Here is an 18,269-nt window from a genome sequence, read left to right as displayed (position 1 = left end):
TGAAATATTTTTTAAAAACATTACTGAAATTTGAAGAAATATCTATATTTCATGGGTTGCTACCTATTCAAAATCTTTGGTTGTATATCTATAAAAAGTATCCTCAGGTCTCTTCGACTACATATTTGTAGGTGACGTTTAGAAATGTAAACTCATACAGGTGAGGTGTATTGATGGCGTAAGTATCAGGAGCAGCAATACTGCTCAAGAAAGGGATTTTCCAAATGAGGAATCAAATCCTGATAAAATTCCTAACAGAGCAAAGTGCAGTGATTCCTTGATTTACACAGGAGTTACATTCCTAGAATATTAAATTATTATTAAATCTTTGCAGAAAATACTTTGTCTATAAAGCTGAATTTGACTTTAAGTTTAGGGAAAAAAAAAAACCATGAATATGAAATGTTAAAAACTATGTAGTGTATGGGGTCATTCTTTATTGTGCAGGACTGCTCTGCATATAGTGCATTTAGCATCCTTGGCTCCCTTCTCCTAAATGCCAGCGTCACCCTCCTGTCGTTATCAGTACATAAGTCCCTCCGTGCGTTTCTAAAATGACTTCTAATGGCTTGTCTCTCTCCTTATCTCTCTGGGGACTGTGGTCTGAATTATAAGAATGTACAAATTAGGTTTATGCATTTTTTTGCATAATGCCCAACACTGGATTATCAACAAATTGCATGCTAAATAATTTTCTGTCAGTAATTACACTTCACGGAGAGGAACAAATAAGGGCCAAGAGAGGGAAAGCTGCTTGAAACAGTAAAAAGAATCCTGAGTTCAGACACTGGCCAATCCTGCCACAAACTGAATGACCTTGAGCTAGTCTTTTAACTTTCCTAGGTTTCAGGAATGTTAAAAGGACAATGACAGTACGTAGGTTTCAGGTTCTCCTTTGGAAAATACGGTAGATGACCTCTAAATCCCCATCCAGCTCTGACATGATTTATACACACACACACACACACACACACACATATATATATATACATGCCCTTAGGAAATTAAAGGAATGAATGTAGAGAATGGAGGATAAAATAAGTGACACTACATTTGTAAAAGATAAAACAATATTTAAAAAATGAAGAGAATGGCCAATGGAAATGGCAGTATATATGTTAGGTAGGTCGAATAGGGAAAAGGCGTCCAAAATGGCGGTGGCTAAAAGACAAGGAAGGGAAAAGCCTGCGAAAATAGAACAAAGGAAGGCCAAAGGAAGGTCTGAGGACCAGAGTGAAGACTTCAGGAGGAACAAACAGCACTCCTGGCTAAGCCCTGTTTACATGGGGCAGGCCCTGGTGGAGGAAAAAACATAAAAGGAGGAGCCAAAGCGCTTTCTGGCTCTCTTTCTCTCCTGCATGTGTGTGCTCTTTCTCTCTCTCTCCCTCTCTTTCTCTCTCTCTCTCCCTCCCCCACGCGCTCCTCCACTCTCTTTTTTTCAAGTCTTTGGGTTGGCATGCCTTCACGCTTCAAAGATGGATTCTCCTGCTATCTTCTAAATAAAATAGAGCTCTAACACTGATTTGCCTAAGAGCTATAACACGGTGTGTCCAAGACCCGAGAGCTGTGACACGCCGAGGGCTTTAATGTCCATCGCTCCAAATCTTTGTTGTGACGAGACAAAGAACCGAGGAACATACACTCGTGTGACATATATATATGTGTGTATATATACAGACACACACACACCACCATATATATGGGAGATATTTGATTCTTGGCATAATAGATGCATAGGTAGGTAGACTATGTGCATGATATTCACCTTCATTCAGCAATGTGAGATGATATTCCTGGACTTAAGTAAGACAATCTCTATTCCTATTTTGTACTCATATTAAGTTTAGAAAACATGGTTCCTGATTCCTTACCACAAATATTGCAAGACAGAATTCTATTTGCAAATAACCACAGATGATGTGGTCTTTCTAAGATAAATGCCTTATTTGCGTATCAGTACTATGGGAATCTACTCCACTGCTTCAATCGGCAAGGTTCTTAACCAGAGAGCAAAGGGCTCTTTAAGGGTTCAACCAACTCAGGCTTTCAGACCAGAAAATGAAATAGAATGGGGATATCTGGGCTTTTGCTAGGAAGTGGCAGTCCAACCAACCTCGTAAAGCACTCCAATTCCTTAAAGAAATTTCCATTTGAATTAAAGAATTAAAGAAGTCCCTGAGGGTACTCTATCTTCCATTGTATCTCAAATAGGTCTTTCTGTAAGATGAGGCAGAAAGGTTAAGGAGCTGGATAGAACTTTAAAACTATTTCTGCCTGTATCAGTCTTGCCTTTGTCAGTAACAAGAACAAGTTACTTTTGGCCTCAGTTTCTACATCTAAAAAATGGGAATGACAGCACTACTCTTTTAGTGTTTTTGAAAGAATTCCAAGAAATGATTAATGTTAAGACCCTAGTACAATGCTTCACATGGTGGGCATTGTGAGTGCTCGATAAATACTGCCATCTTTGCTCTCTTCTTTTCCGCCCTCTATACTTTGCCTCTCCTGTCCTGCCCTAGTAAGAATGTTCTGCTGATGTCAGCATCCAGAAGCAGGGGTGCCAGGAGTGTTGAGCTTCAGATCTGCCCAAGGAATGATCAGAGCTTTTATTCCTTCTGTGATACCTCTTATTCTTCACTTGCCTAGAGACTGCTGGTGTTTTCCAAAGATGAAAAAGTCTTACTCTTCCTTAAGGGACTCTATGGAAGGCATCAGTAGCAGCAGCCCAGAGTTTAAACAAAGTGTCAGATCTTTTCTAACCAGGCATAAGCTGAGCCTGAGATTTCAGCCTAGGCAACCCTACTCCTTGGACTGAAAAATTCTCTGCTCTCAAGTTCCTGTAAACTGCTATTTCTGGAGGAGCTGTAGAGGGACTGTTAGGAAAGATTTACAGAGTTGGGCGAAATTTCAAATGCAGTTGTTCTAGGAATATCTTACTGAGAAAATCCAACATCACCTACCTCTGAATACAAGCTTACAAAAATGCTATATTTTACATGATTTTTTTTTCGTAGTGGACACCACTGTAACCCTCTGAGAACCCTGGAGGACAAAATGTTACCCCATCATCATGTGGTACTGTGCCAGTGCTTCTGGACAGTTGCCTAGCCTAACCTCCATCGGTGTAAGTGAGACATCAGAAGATTCAGTCGACAAGCTAGACATTTTAATGAGGGACCACAATACTGATAATTAATTTGATGGAAAATGTTCTTCAGGTTAAAAAACATAATTTGGATATCACTACTCATCACAGGTACTGTTTCTTTAACTGAACGATTCCTGTGTGCTAAGTGCCCATGCCAGGCTCTTACTATCAGATCAGATCAGATCAGTCGCTCAGTCGTGTCCGACTCTTTGCGACCCCATGAATTGCAGCACACCAGGCCTCCCTGTCCATCACCAACTCCCGGAGTTTACTCAGACTCACGTCCATCGAGTCAGTGATGCCATCCTGCCATCTCATCCTCTGTCGTCCCCTTCTCCTCCTGCCCCCAATCCCTCCCAGCATTATAGTCTTTTCCAATGAGTCAACTCTTCACATGAGGTGGCCAAAGTACTGGAGTTTCAGCTTTAGTATCATTCCTTCCAAAGAAATCCCAGGGCTGGCCTCCTTCAGAATGGACTGGTTGGATCTCCTTGCAGTCCAAGGGACTCTCAAGAGTCTTCTCCAACACCACAGTTCAAAAGCATCAATTCTTCGGTGCTCAGCCTTCTTCACAGTCCAACTCTCACATCCATACATGACCACTGGAAAAACCATAGCCTTGACTATAGAGTACTTTCAATTCTTATGACACTTTACTGCAACGTGATAGAATCATTCTACATTTTACAAAAGACAAATGAGTCTCAAAGAGGTTAAGCAAGTGAGGTCACAGAGAGTAAGTTCACACTTTGGATTATCCAGCTCTAAAGAATAAATCCTTTCTAAAGTGCTTCTCATTAATTAATGGATGTCAGATGAGAAAGCCACAGAATATTAGTTTTGGAAGAGATACAGAGGTTCATTTAAGAAAACCAGTTTTCTTAGACATAGAGGTGGCCCTGGAGGTAAAGAATCTGCCTGCCAATGCAAGAGACATAGGTTCAATCCCTGGGTCAGGAAGATCCCCTGGAGTGGCAAATGGCAACCCACTCCAGTATTCTTGCCTGGAAAATTCCATGGGCCAAGGAGCCTGGCAGCTGCAGTCCATGGGGTCGCAAGGAGTTGGACAGGACTGAGTGAGCAACACTTTCAGAGAAACTGAGGCCTAAATGGGTTCTTTGACCATAAGGCCAGGCACAGAGAGGCAGAGATCTCAAACCCCGTGGTGGCTCAATGCTGCCAGCCCAGCGAGACTGTCTCCAAGGCTCACCCCGCCCATTTGGCATGGGCAGCAGAAGTGGGGGCAGTTCCACAAGGCACCAGGGTGTTCCGTGTGTTTTGGCATTTGTTCTCTTTGCCCCCAAAGCATCTCCCTCTTTGCCCACTTGATAAACACACATTTTTTTTTTCAGGAGTTAATTCAGTTCAGTCTCAGCGTCACTACCCCTGCAAAGTCTTCACTGATTTACCGCCTTCTCTTCCAAGAAAAACAGGTAAAACGAATGAAGGAATCGGTGAATAGTAGTGAACTTTTATTGTGGATTTATGATTCATTCATTCACTCATTCACTCCACAAATATGTATTGAGTCTCTACTAGCTGTGAGCACTGTGCGAAGTGCTTTGCACATACTATGTTCGTCATTCCTCACCATAAGTTAAGTACTATTTTTATCCTAATTTTACAAACAGAAAACCCAAGCATAGAGAGAAACAGTATCTCTTCTTCTAAAAAAGGATCTTTTCCTCTTACTCCTTCGTGGTCCCTCTCTATCTTGAATATACAATTACTATGGAATTTGCAGCTGTCCATTGAACTTTGCTTCACTTCCAAATTCTGATTAATGATGCTATAATTCTGCATATATAATGATACATTTGTTAAGTGTTGCATGCCACTGTGGGTCCTGAGCTCCATAATGGTAGGGGTCGTATCTACATTACTTTGTTTCCTATTATATCCACAGAGTCTGGCAGAGTGGCATATAGTAGGCACTCAGGAAATGATTGCTGAATAAACAAATGAAGAATGAATGAATAAAGAACAAATGCACAGAACCCTGGTCTCTGAGTATTCGCTGTTTTGTGCTGCCTCCCCAGACCAGTCTGCTGTGGGGACAAATGCCACATAAGCAGCAATGGGTACATTTCTCCCCACCGCCCCCCAAGGCCGATACTATTATCTTGCAGTCTAGAACTCAGTTCTGGATACTATAATTTTCCATTTTCTTACATATTATTATGGTTATATTAATTCTACAGATCCAAATGGAATGAAAACTCTTTGAGAAGGGACAGAAGCTGTTTTTATTCCTGTTTAGGAACAACATAATGACAAAGTCCTGTTAGTACACAGCACCCCAAATAACAGGAGCTTGGCCAAGAGCCTTGGGAGGAACTCAAAGTCATGACCATGGCCCTGTGTTATAGCAGCCGGAAATCACATTGCCGATTTCCACATAATACAGCGGCTATCTCCAAGGGCAGGATCCCAGCTCCCAGACACTTAATAGCCCTCAGGCACGTGCTGTACCACACATGGGTCCCCAGGCAACTCTCAAATGTGCACTTTCCTTCTTTCTGCCTTATCAATGAGACTAATGTTTACTGTCACTAGCCTCTATCCTTTATTTTAAAACATTTCACAGGATATCGTTAGTTAATTTAAGGGGTAAAAATAGTATCCAAAAATTCTCAAAGCACACTTTGTTTTAATGGACACATATACACACGCTTCTGTGATACTTTACATGGGCATATAGTACATACACACATCTATTTCAAGTATTAGTTATATTTTTAGATGCATATGTAAATTAATAGTTATATACATGCACACACACACACACACACATATATACATAGAGCATCATTTCTGAGTACCTATCGAAACTAAAGGAAATATACTTAATACAGAGAGGAAAAATATTGTGTAATAACAGCTAGGAATTTCTAGGAGCAAAAAGAATAACATAGGACTTTAATTTTTATGTGTGCATGTGCATGTATATATACAATTATATTCACATGAAAATATGTTAATAATACAAGTAGTCAGGTATTATAGAGATATTTAAATATATTAAAATCTATGTACATGTGCATATACAGACACATTAAAAAATACTCAGCATAATATATTTGAATGAGCATGGGATTGGAATGAAAAGAGACTGATCAATCTGATGTAGCACATTTTTAGGACTCAGATAGTAAAAGGGTGGAAGAAACAGGTAATAGAAGAGTGTTATGACATTGAAGACCCTAAAAGATATGTTACTGGTTCTTCATTATTTGGGGATAACTGCTCTTAGCAATTGATAAAGTACATGTGAATAAGAGAAAAAAAATTATAGAAATGTATATGCAAAGAATAATGGGAGACAGTGGCTGTCTCATTTTATTGCCTTCTCATATGCCACTGGATCTTTAATTATCATTGCAGAGTCTATTTCAATCTTTAAAGCTCTAAATGGCTATAAAGTTAAGCAAGTAGGAGGCTGACTTTGTTAAAAACCAAAGAAGGGAAAAGTTTCCCTTGGTTGATGAGGAATGTACCAAGATTTTTAGAGCATAGTTATTATAGTATTAGAGATTTTGCTTTGAGAAATTATGAAAAGTTTATAACATCTTGGATAAAAAGAATTATAACAGTAAAGTATATTTGCACATATTACTCTGTGCAAAATCCAGAAGCTAGAAGCACTTGTCTTCTCTATTTAAGCCTTACGTAGAGACTTAAACCTAATCAATTAAGAGATACAGGTTAAAGACATATAAACACATGTATTGGAAAAGAATATAGAGACCTCATAACTGTCAAGGCTGTGTATTCAGTTTGGAATTCATGTTAACTTAAAAAAACAACAGCTGAGTTTCCAAACATCAAGCTTTATTTCAAGCTGAACTAGTTTAATTCTAAAATGACAATATATTCTTGATTTAAACCCAGATACTGAAATGCATGATGTTAATGCATCAAAAGCCATATACACGATCATGTACATGTAACTACAGCTTTAAGATTTAGTGATATATTTTTACAACTACTTTAAAAAATAATATTAAAATTGGAACATTCTCTACACCTCTCAGACCACATTTTACTCATGATCAATATCCACTTAATTATGCTAAAATCATTTTAAGATCAAGAAGGCATTTTTCTTCAAACACACCTTTTCTCTTTTCAATGAATATTTACAAGTGGAATTCTATATTTATGGCAATGATTACAGGTGCATTTTATTTATATTTTATAGCATTTACAGGAAGTTGTTTTCCCTCTTCTGGATGGAGGCAGGAAAAAAAAATGAGCTAATCTCACTTCTGGTAAAATGCTAGTAGTTTGGGGCAAGAATAAGCTAGGAATCAAATTAAAGGATTCTGAACATCTGTTTCAGAAATACGTTACAGGGGAATATGAGTTGTGCTTTTCAATATAAATCACCTTATTGCTTCTATGAATAAAAGAAATGTTTCATTATTTTATTCTGAGTGTAATCATCCTCTAGTTTGCTTCCAGTTCTAATCCTTTTGTTTATAAAATGAATTATTAAGTACAGATACATTTTCTCTTCCATTACTAAAAAGGTATACAGCATTATCAGAATAAAATTAGAATAGCATACTTCAAATCACTGCATCCCATAGCTCAAGAAATAAATGTTCCTTTATATTTAAAGAGATGGAAAGTATCTGATTAAAGTTCATTTTCTCTTTCTTCCTTAAAATCAAAATACAAACCTCGGCTAGACAGAATAGAAAAAGTTAACAATGATTAGAAGTAAAAGTGGGGCTAAAAGACTATGACCAAATAGTAAAATCATCTGAGGACTAGAGAAGTTGAACTTGGGGAAAAGTCACTGAAAGAAACGGAGCAGGGCATCCCTTGCCCTTCCCAGGCCGCCCAGAGGTGTGAGCCCACAGACACCTATGAAAACGACGGGATTTCTTGGCCTACCATTTACCACGCCAGGGTACCCTAGAGTCAGCAAGGAAGACTCGGCAAAGTTTCCAAACCATGCTCACCATCCCCTACTTGCTCTCGGTTTCTCCCGATCGACCGTCAAGGCAAAGTCACAGGAAAAGGCTCACCTGTGCGGGGCTGATCCAGCCATGTGGGCAAGCACAGCGCTCCCCACAAGCCCCTCTGCCCTTGGTGCTCGTCTTTCGGGGGCTTTTCCGCACACTGTCCCACAAGGTGACCAGCTTGGTCCTGTTTGAAGCCGGGCCCCCAGCTCCCGACGGGGGCATAGTCTGGGAGGTGTACCCGAGCCCCTGAGGACTCCTCTGCCAGCCACACGCGCAGTGAGCATCTCTGATCAGTGTGGGCACACTCCTACCCACATCCGTGCCACCGGAGCCCCGGGGGCAGCTGTGCTGCTTGGTGAGGTGTGCGTTCATACTGCAAGGGTGCCTACCCTTGCCTTTGGTCAGCTCTGCACGGGAATGCCTCCCAGCTCACACCCCCTTTCTTCCAGGCAGTTGTAAAAAGTCCTTTTTTTTTTTCCCCCTCCCCCTTCCGTGGATCCCTCAGTATCTCTGACAGCTGCTATAAGCAGGGCATCGTGGGAGCGGTGGGAGCCGCCGGAGCAGCTCCGCACAGCAGTATCTGCGGGCTGGTAGCTCTTTGTCAATAGATGACTCAACTCAGAGCAACTTGACAGTATCCCTGCTCCAGGCAGAAGCAATCAATGCCCCACACAGCTGGGCTACAAGACTGTACACTGTGCTACAAACCCTTTTTGGATGGAGCCCCACAGTACAGAGGCTCCCCGTGATTTGGCATGCTGGCTTGTCCCTCTCCTAGCTGATTCCCCCCACACAAAATCCAGACCTCAGGAAAGAGAGCTTCTTATCAGACTACCAGGACCCTTCTTTCCAGAGAGGATGTATCTAGGCTGAGACAATATAGCATAAGCAGTGTCAAATGATGGGAAAGTTAACCTGTGAAACAATTCCCAACGTTTACAGGAATCACTTACTCAGAGAGAGATTTGCCAGGACCCAGGCCGAAATCCTGAGGTAACTCAACACTGATTCATTCAGAAAAATTACGGAGATCACAGCATTTTGCCAGAGTCCTTTAAAATTCGGAAGTGTGTCTTAGAACAGGATTATATTTTGTAATACAAACATATATTCTTTGCACTATGAGCAATTATTAATCCTTTCTGATTCAAAATAAAGCAATTTTCAAAGTTCAAAACTGATGGGTTGGCTCATTCTAAAACAGTGTTTTTCTTTACCCCAAATTATTCTGAGGATTTCCTTTCAAATACTTTACCACAACAAATATATTCACCACAGAGAGAGACTGCATTTTAAAGTGAAAGACACATCCAGTTCTGCCATCCAGTATTTTGGTTTCCAAAACAGAATTTTCAAATTCTTTCACTGAAACATGAGTGAAATCTATCCAATTTAAAGCAATTGCCTTCCAAAGAGGACATGATTGTTTTAAAATTTGAGTATGATTGCAGAAACCATATGCAGTATTTTCAGGAACGTGAAAGGCTAATTACAACAGTACTTAGAGTTTTTATTCTGTTTAAAATTTTCCATATCTATTGCCAAAACGTGTAGTCCTTATCACATATCCCTAAGAAAATAATTTTGGCTTAATTCAGAAGCAAACTGCCATCTATGCAACACCAAACAAAGATGATATAATCCCAGAATATAATTCTTATTTATAGACCATCAGATGCCATCAGATCCACCTTTCTTGGTGAATTGACTAGGTGCTGGGGCAGTATAGACCTCATTTCTAACTAAATTGACAAGATTCTTCTTCCTAAAGTCATAATTACAATAAATTCTACATTTCAACACTAGGACTCCCTGGAGTAATCATTATTGTAAATAAAAATCCTAAAAGAAAGGAGCAGTATTTCCTCTTTTTGTGTAGCTGCGCCAAAGAGACCTTTCCCAAATTCTGCACAAGGGGTTGATATAAATACTTTGCCTGACACAGCAAGCATTCAAAACACCTTTGCTAATTAATACTGACCCATATGCTGCTGCTACTCCTGCTGCTAAGTCGATTCAGTCGTGTCCGACCCTGTGCGACCCCACAGACGGCAGCCCACCAGGCTCCCCCGTCCCTGGGATTCTCCAGGTAAGAACACTGGAGTGGGTTGCCATTGCCTTCTCCAATGCAGGAAAGTGAAAAGTGAAAGTGAAGTCGCTCAGTCGTGTCCGACTCTTAGTGACCCCATGGACTGCAGCCTACCAGGCTCCTCCGTCCATGGGATTTTCCAGGCAAGAGTACTGGAGTGGGGTGCCACTGCCTTCTCCACTGACCCGTAAGTGTAAGTTCAAAGGACAGGTCTGGGTCTCCATTCAAAATATTGACTATTTTTTTCCCAAGCACCTAGTACACTGCCTGCTCAGTACATAGCAGGCTTCTGATAAATACACTTCTGGATGGATGAACAGAAGGAAAGAGTAGAGGAATGAAGGGGGTGGCTGACATTTTTTGAAACTCATATTTGATTCAGGGCTTCCCTGGTGATCCAGTAGCTAAGAATCCACTTTGCAATGCAAGGGACACCAGAAGATCCCACATGTCATGGAGCGACTAAGCCCATGTGCCACAACTACTGAGCCCACACACGACTGCTGAAGCCCTTGCTCCTGGCACCCAGGCTTTACAATAGGAGAAGGCGGCACACCGCCACAGAGCAGCTCCCACTCACCGCAACTAGAGAAAGCCCCACACAGCGATGAAGACCCAGCACAACCAAGAATTTAAAAAAAAATCTTTAAAAACGATCTGATTCACCAATGCTCCAGAAACAAACTACTTTTTATGGTTAATTTTCATGTTGACTCTGAAATATTAAGGAAATCTGTCACAAAAACATAAAGACTTGAACGGTCGGGTAGAAACAACAATGGCATTAATGGTATTTCTTTCCAAAAGAGAAACAAGGAGTCGATGTCAATACCTACAAACACCAAAGCTGCGGCAAATAGATCATCATGTGACATTCAGTGAGAAAGGGGGCAGAAAGTTATCTTGGTTTTTTTCTCTTCCTCTTCCTTCCTCACTCTCTCATCCCTCCCCCTTTTTTTTTTTTTTTTTTTTTCTTTTTTAATACTGAATCAAGGGATACTGGCTGAATGAACTTCTGGGTCAAATAAGGCCCTCGAGAACTTCATATTTATCTGGTGTCACTGTGACACATGGCTGTACAGTAGGATTCGATGTGAGATGGCAATATACCATCACCCCAGCAAACAAGAGTGTCAGGAAGTGATAAGTTTGGTTCTCTCCAATCTTATCTAACCATAGATGCTTCTCCAGTTTTTCAGGCAGATTTCATTGCTCAAAGGCCCATCACATCTTCAGGGAATACAGGTCCTGTTCTCATCTATTTGCCTCTCAAGTATAAAAATCAATCTATACAGAAGTAAATCAGTGTGAATCCATTGTAATCTTGTAATGGCGTGTGCAGCTTGCAGCAAGACAGAAAATTTCTTGGCAAAGATATTATAAATCTTCATTGGGACCTAAATCTGTTATGAATGAGTTCTTTGGAATGAGCTATTTCTTCCCATCACAAGGACAGTAGAATTTCTGTTTTAATAACCTCCGCATGTCATGTCTATACAGAAAAATAAATATTATATATTGCATAACTAATGTTACTTTCCTCCAAAGAGCTTAAAGTCCATAGCAAACTTCTTTTAAACATATCATAAGACTATTGACATTATACTTTCCCTTTAAACATATAAAATAATTCTAGCCTCCTGTCTCCCTTCCCCCATTTTTTTTTCTCTTCAAAAATGACATTTGGCTTTCCAAGTCTGAGGACAGACCACTTAAACAGATAAATATGTCCAACTAGTCCACTGTATATGAGACAGACCTACTAATTAAAGATAATTCAATTTGGTCAACTGTAATTGGTCAACTGTAATGACCATAAGATGACATGAAAGTCTGGCAAAATAAGAATTAGCAGCGCACAAGTCTACATCCTACTTATCACTGTGATTTAACATGGGCAGATGGTGTACAGGGCAATGCCTAGATGAGATATATCTTACTGACCTCTCTTTGACCTCGCACTGACTCTGCAGAACAACCATTAGCAGGGATTTTTTGTTTCCTTATGTTTTTTGAATGGGAGATTCTTTAAATTCTATAGTGCTTTACCGTTTTCAAGTTTCACACACATGATTTCATATAATCCCATTTTAAAGCAGGGGCTTAAAAATAAAATCCTGGCTTGATTTTTTAATAAAACATACATAGCAAAGATGAATTGCTAAATAAATTGTATTGCATTAAAACACTATGCAGATTTTTTCCAGATAAAACTTCCTTTAGGCACTCTATGTGTATGAAAATATTAATTACAAAAGAAGAACTAAGTGCTTGCTAACAGGAGGCTGGTTAGCAGAAAAGCCTTTTAGCAGCTACAAGTCATGTGTTAAATAATCATAAAATGGTATGAAGTATTAGAGGCAATTTCTCTTAATTTGCAAAATGTATACAGTGAATTTCTGTCACTGCAAAGAATAGAGATGCCACAAATGCAAATGAATTAATCATTCTTCTACATCTAATAACCTTAAGCCCAATCTTCAGAACTAAGCACAATTACCTTTCAAACTAAGATAACCAAGAATATTTAAAGTACTTTAGATTCTAAAATTATTTACAAAATACTTATACTAATTTAATCATAAATCTCATGAGGCAAAAGCAAGCATGAATTAATAGTGCAGGATATATCCCTACTGCTATAGAGATTTAACTGGACAGAGGATTTAATAGGAGTTAGAAAAAAATTTCAAAAGGTCCCAAATTCTCACTAATATACTTGGATTTGGGTGGATGTTAGTGGGGAGGGGATTAATCTGAATTGAAAAGGTCAAGCTGTCAAACGGTTTTCAGGAAATGCACATTTATTCTACTATAACAAATTCTGTAACACTACTAGAGAAAAAGGAAAACAGGTTACATGACATTTCTTAGAGAATCTGAAATGAATATAGATGAGAAGGTGATAATCACTTATAATGTAGATATTTTAACAATTTAACCTAAGTGATGAACCACAGTATCACAAAAATTTTGTCCTCATCCTTCAAGATCAAAGTATTATCACTTGTCCTGTGGTCTTTCCAGGCCCACCTGGCATATTGAGTTACGCACTGCAGTACTGTCTGTGTATTCAGTTACCCACTGCAGTGCTGTCTGTGTAAGTATCTTCCACTTTTGTCTATTTCCCTCAGTCGCCATGAGGACCATCCTAGTCTAAGCCACCATCACTTCTCTGTAAAACTGGTGAACCAGCTTTGTAACTGGCTGCTGGCAGCTGCCTTATGCCAATTCATGCTCATGTAGTGGCCAAAGCCACTTCTTCTAAAGTGAGAACCTGATTAGGTTTGTTGTTCAGTTGCTAAGTCATGTCTGACTCTTTGTGACCCCAAGGACTGCAACAGGCCAGGCTTCCCTGTTCTTCACCATCTCCCAGAATTTGCTCAGACTCATGTCCATTGATTGGAGAAGGAAATGGCAACCCACTCCACTGTTCTTGTCTGGAGAATCCCAGGGATGGCGGAGCCTGGTGGGCTGCTGTCTATGGGGTTGCACAGAGTCAGACGTGACAGAAGCAACTAGCAGCAGCATGTCCACTGAGTCGGTGTTGCCATCCAACCATCTCATTCTCTGCCTTCCCCTTCTCCTCCTGCCTTTAATCTATCCCAGCATCAGGGTCTTTCCCAATGAGTCAGCTCTTCTCATGAGGTAGCCAAAGTACGGGAGCTTCAGCTTCAGCATCAGTCCTTCCGATGAATATTCAGAGTTGATTTCCTTTAGGATGGACTGGTTGGATCTGCTTGCAGTCCAAGGGACTCTCAAGAGTCCTCTTCAGCACTACAGTTTGAAAGCATCAATTCTTCAGTGTTCTACCATCTTTATGATCCAGAACTGCCAATAAAGCTTCATTTTCTGGGGATCTTTATCCCTACAGACAGCACTATGTTTAAAGAGTCTTGCATGGTCTGCCATCCTGCACTGTGTGATCTAGCCTCTGCAGCTTTCACCAGCCTTGTCTGTGGTTCACTCCATGGTTTCACCTTCCAGATACACAGGCTGTGGTGAACACCTGCACTGAGTCCCAGCTTGTGCACACTGCTCCTGATTCTTGCCCTCTTCACAGCTCCACATAATTCATTCTTACTCACCCTTTGGTGGGGTGCATCAAGATACCACCTCCTGACTTATATGTTTTTGTGGGTGGGCATTCTAACTCTATCTACTTCTTAATGATTTCTAGGATGTTTTTGCAAATTGGAAAATCAGCTTTCTTCGTGGTACAAATATTTCCCCCCAGTTTGTCTTTTTAAATTTCTATTTTGGCCACAGTGGTTCTGCCATGCAGAATTTTCCAAAATATGTATGTGCCAATTAAAAGTGACTAACAGATCGAACACCAGAATGAAAGCAGCTCTAACCACCATTAGTGGTGGAATCATGGCTCATTTTTAAATTTTTCCTATACCCTTTAAAAAAATTTTTTTTTTGTATTGAGAATATAACAACACAAGTTTTCAATGGTCTGTGTCATCTGGGAGGAAGATGAAGGTATGATAGCCACAGGCTTTGATAAGTGAAGGACATGTCATGATTTCTAGGGGAGCCATTAAAAGAATAGGACTATCACAAGATTCAGGAGAGTGGATACCTATGGATGAGGAAGGGGTTAAGAAAGAAGAGTGCAGAGAGTGGAAGCAGATCCCAGGGTGATAAATTGCTTGTTGGTTATCTGATTGCTTCATTCACAATCATTCATTTTAACTGTATGAATGTTTTACATAGTTCACTGCATGTGTGCTACAATTTACAATTTAAAAAAATATTAAAAGACGTTCACCATTCATAAAAAAAAAAAAATGATACAATCTCCTGAAAGCTATCTCAATGAAACACACAACGCAGTCTAAAAAGAAGAAGGGCTCCAAAACAAATTTACCTGACCTTACTTCCTACCAGATTGCCATCCCAAACACTCTTGTATTCAGAAATTCCTCCCAGAAGCTCAAATCAAATGTCACCTTTCAAGAAAGCATTCCTGGACACTGCCCCACCCACTCCCAGAACAGATCAAGTCACCGTCCCATGATAAACTTGTTACCACCTGTGCTTCTCTACTGTAATACTTACGATCACATTTAAAACAAGATTGCATTATTACCTGTCTGTGCCATTCTCCTCAATCATAACCTAATCAATAGTCAATAGGGAAGGGAGAAGGCTTTTTTATTTTTTCATTTGCATCCATCCTCTGAGTCAAGCACAAAAGGCATTCAATGTTTATTAAAATACATTAAGCAAGAAAATAGATGAAATCATCCTTCAGTGGTTATTACCACACATGTATCCCAGTCTATGTTTTACATCTCAAGTGTAAAATGAACAGATAAGCATTTTGAATTTAAACACAAAATAGCAAAGCATTCTGAGGTTATTGTGTAAAATATTTAGTGTGGCTGAGTGGTACAAGTGTATGAATTTATCTTTTTGAAGAATTTGCTAGTGGTCTTATAATATTCGATACTAAAAAAAGAAACAGCTTCTGTTTATTTTAGCCAGATCTTCATTCATAAGAGCTGTACTTCCTGACAGCTGTGCTTTTCTCTCAAGAGTTTTCAAGCTGTTCTCCGTTTATAGCTAGATGGTGCAAAAAGGGGAGTGGCTCCCCAAGTCAGAAGCCAGTCAGCAGTAGAGCAGGGAGAGAATCCTAAACTCCAGCCACCAAAGTCACGCTCCTCTTTGTCGTTGTTGTTCAGTCAACAAAAACATCACATCCGACTCTCTGCGACCCCTTGGACTGCAGCACTCCAGTCTTCTCCAGGAGTTTGCTCAAACTCATGTCCACTGAGTTGGTGATGCCACCCAATCACCTTGTTAGGTAGAATAGGAAAAAAGGAGTCCAAAATGTCGATGGCTAAAAGACAAAGGAAGGAAAAGCCCACAGAAAATGGAACAAAAGAAAATCCATCGACTGGAGTGAGAACCTCAGGTGAAACAAACAGCTCTCCTGGCTAGCCCAGTTTACATACGGCAGGCTCAGGGGGAGGAGAGAAAGCCTATAAAAGAGGAGCCAATGTTGAACTGCTTTTGGGTCAGTTCACCCTCATGTCTTGAGGATGTATTTTCCTTTGCTTGCCAAATAAACCTGAGCTGTAACAGAGCTGTAACACTGGTCCACCATTTCAAATTTTTGCTGCGGCAAGACAGAACTGAGGAAATTACACAGGCCCCCGACAATCTTATCCTCTGTTGCCCCCTTCTCCTCTTGACATCTTTTCTTAATTTGATATAATCCAAAAGGTGTACATATTTCATGGGATATTAATACAAGTATATATTAGGGAGCAGCAAGGCAACATGACATCTTCTCTTCCTTCCCATCATTAAGTTGGAAAGTTAAAAAAATTAAGCATTATTATCCGTAATAGGTGTCCTGCTTAGTTCTTTAAAAAAAAAAAAAAAGTCTTGTAGTTCACAGTATACGCAATTTTTACTCCCTTAGTAAAATTTAAGTTCTATTTTTTTTTCATTATCACAGATGAGCTTATTTAGTTTTCTATTGAAATTTTTCATTGTTCAGTTCAGTCACTCAGTCCTGTCCAACTCTTTGCGACCCCATGAATTGCAGCACACCAGGCCTCCCTGTCCATCACCATCTCCCAGAGTTCACTCAAACTCATGTCCATCAAGTGGGTGATGCCATCCAGCCATCTCATCCTCTGTCATCTGCTTCTCTTTCTGCCCCCAATCCCTCCCAGCATCAGAGTCTTTTCCAATGAGTCAACTCTTCACATGAGGTGGCCAAAGTACTGGAGTTTCAGCTTCAGCATCATTCCTTCCAAAGAAATCCCAGGGCTGATCTCCTTCAGAATGGACTGGTTGGATCTCCTTGCAGTCCAAGGGACTCTCAAGAGTCTTCCCCTACACCACACTTCAAAAGCATCAATTCTTCAGTGCTCAGCTTTCTTTACAGTCCAACTCTTACATCCATACATTACTACTGGAAAAACCATAGCCTTGACTAGGTGGACCTTTGTTGGCAAAGTAATGTCTCTGCTTTTGAATATGCTATCTAGGTTGGTCATAACTTTCCTTCCGAGGAGTAAGCGTCTTTTAATTTCATGGCTGCAGTCACCATCTGCAGTGATTTTGGAGCCCCCCAAAATAAAGTCTGACCCTGTTTCCACTGTTTCCCCATTTATTTGCCATGAAGTGATGGGACCAGATGCCATAATCTTAGTTTTCTGAATGTTGAGCTTTAAGCCAACTTTTTCACTCTCCTCTTTCGCTTTCATCAAGAGGCTTTTTAGTTCCTCTTCACTTTCTGCCATAGGGTAGTGTCATCTGCATATCTGAGGTTATTGATATTTCTCCCGGCAATCTTGATTCCAGCTTGTGCTTCTTCCAGCCCAGCGTTTCTCATGATGTACTTTGCATATAAGTTAACCACTGATTTTTGTATATTGATTTATATCCTGTAACTTTGCTGAATTTACTTATTAGTTCTAACAGTATCTCTGGGTGTGTTTATGACTGGCATCTTCAGGGGTTTTTACACATGAGATAATGTTTTCTGTGAACAGAGATAATTTTACTTCTTCCTTTTCTGATTTACAAGACTTTTGTTTTTCTTCCTAATTTCTCTGTTTAGAACTTACAACATTGATTAGAAATGATGACAAGGGGCATCTTTTCTTGTTCTTGATCCTAGAGAAAAGCTTTCAGTTTTTCACCATTGAGTACAATGTTAGCTATAGGCCTTTCATCCATGACCTTTATTATGTCAAAGTTATTTACCTCTATTCCTAGTTTGTTCAGTGTTTTTGTATCATGAAAGAATGTTGAGATTTGTTAGTGTCTCTGCGCCTGTTGGGATGATCATTGATGTTTATTCTTTGTTCTGCTACTGTGATCACACTGATTGTTTTCATATGTTGAACTATTTATGGATAAATCAAGGATAAACCAAGGATAAATCATACTTGGTCATGATGTGTGATGCTTTCAGTGTGTTATTGAATTTGATTTGCTATTTTATGGAGGACTGTTGCCTTCATTCATTAGGAATATTGGTCTGAAGTTTTTGTTGTTGTTTACTGGCTTTGGTATATTAATGTGGGCT

The 18,269-nt window shown here is 39.9% G+C and overlaps 1 protein-coding gene across 13 annotated transcripts in view; it reads right to left on the bottom strand.

Annotated features, from left to right (window-relative positions):
- Positions 1–18,269, bottom strand: part of DLG2 (discs large MAGUK scaffold protein 2) — a 2,330,119-nt gene that overhangs the window by 939,398 nt on the left and 1,372,452 nt on the right. For 4 of the 13 annotated variants that reach the window (XM_061406096.1, XM_061406097.1, XM_061406098.1 and 1 more), the window contains exon 1: positions 8,185–18,075. The exons of the other annotated variants lie outside the window; for them this stretch is intronic. In XM_061406096.1, the coding sequence (XP_061262080.1) occupies positions 8,185–8,493 (309 nt within the window). In that variant the 5' untranslated portion in view covers positions 8,494–18,075. Of the gene's footprint in view, positions 1–8,184; positions 18,076–18,269 lie in introns of those variants that run through there. 13 annotated transcript variants of the gene reach the window in all.

Source organism: Bos javanicus, chromosome 29, assembly GCF_032452875.1.
Source record: "Bos javanicus breed banteng chromosome 29, ARS-OSU_banteng_1.0, whole genome shotgun sequence".
NCBI lineage: Eukaryota > Metazoa > Chordata > Mammalia > Artiodactyla > Bovidae > Bos > Bos javanicus.
The sequence above is the reverse complement of the archived record's forward strand: the minus strand, read 5'-3'. Positions and strand labels throughout refer to the sequence as shown.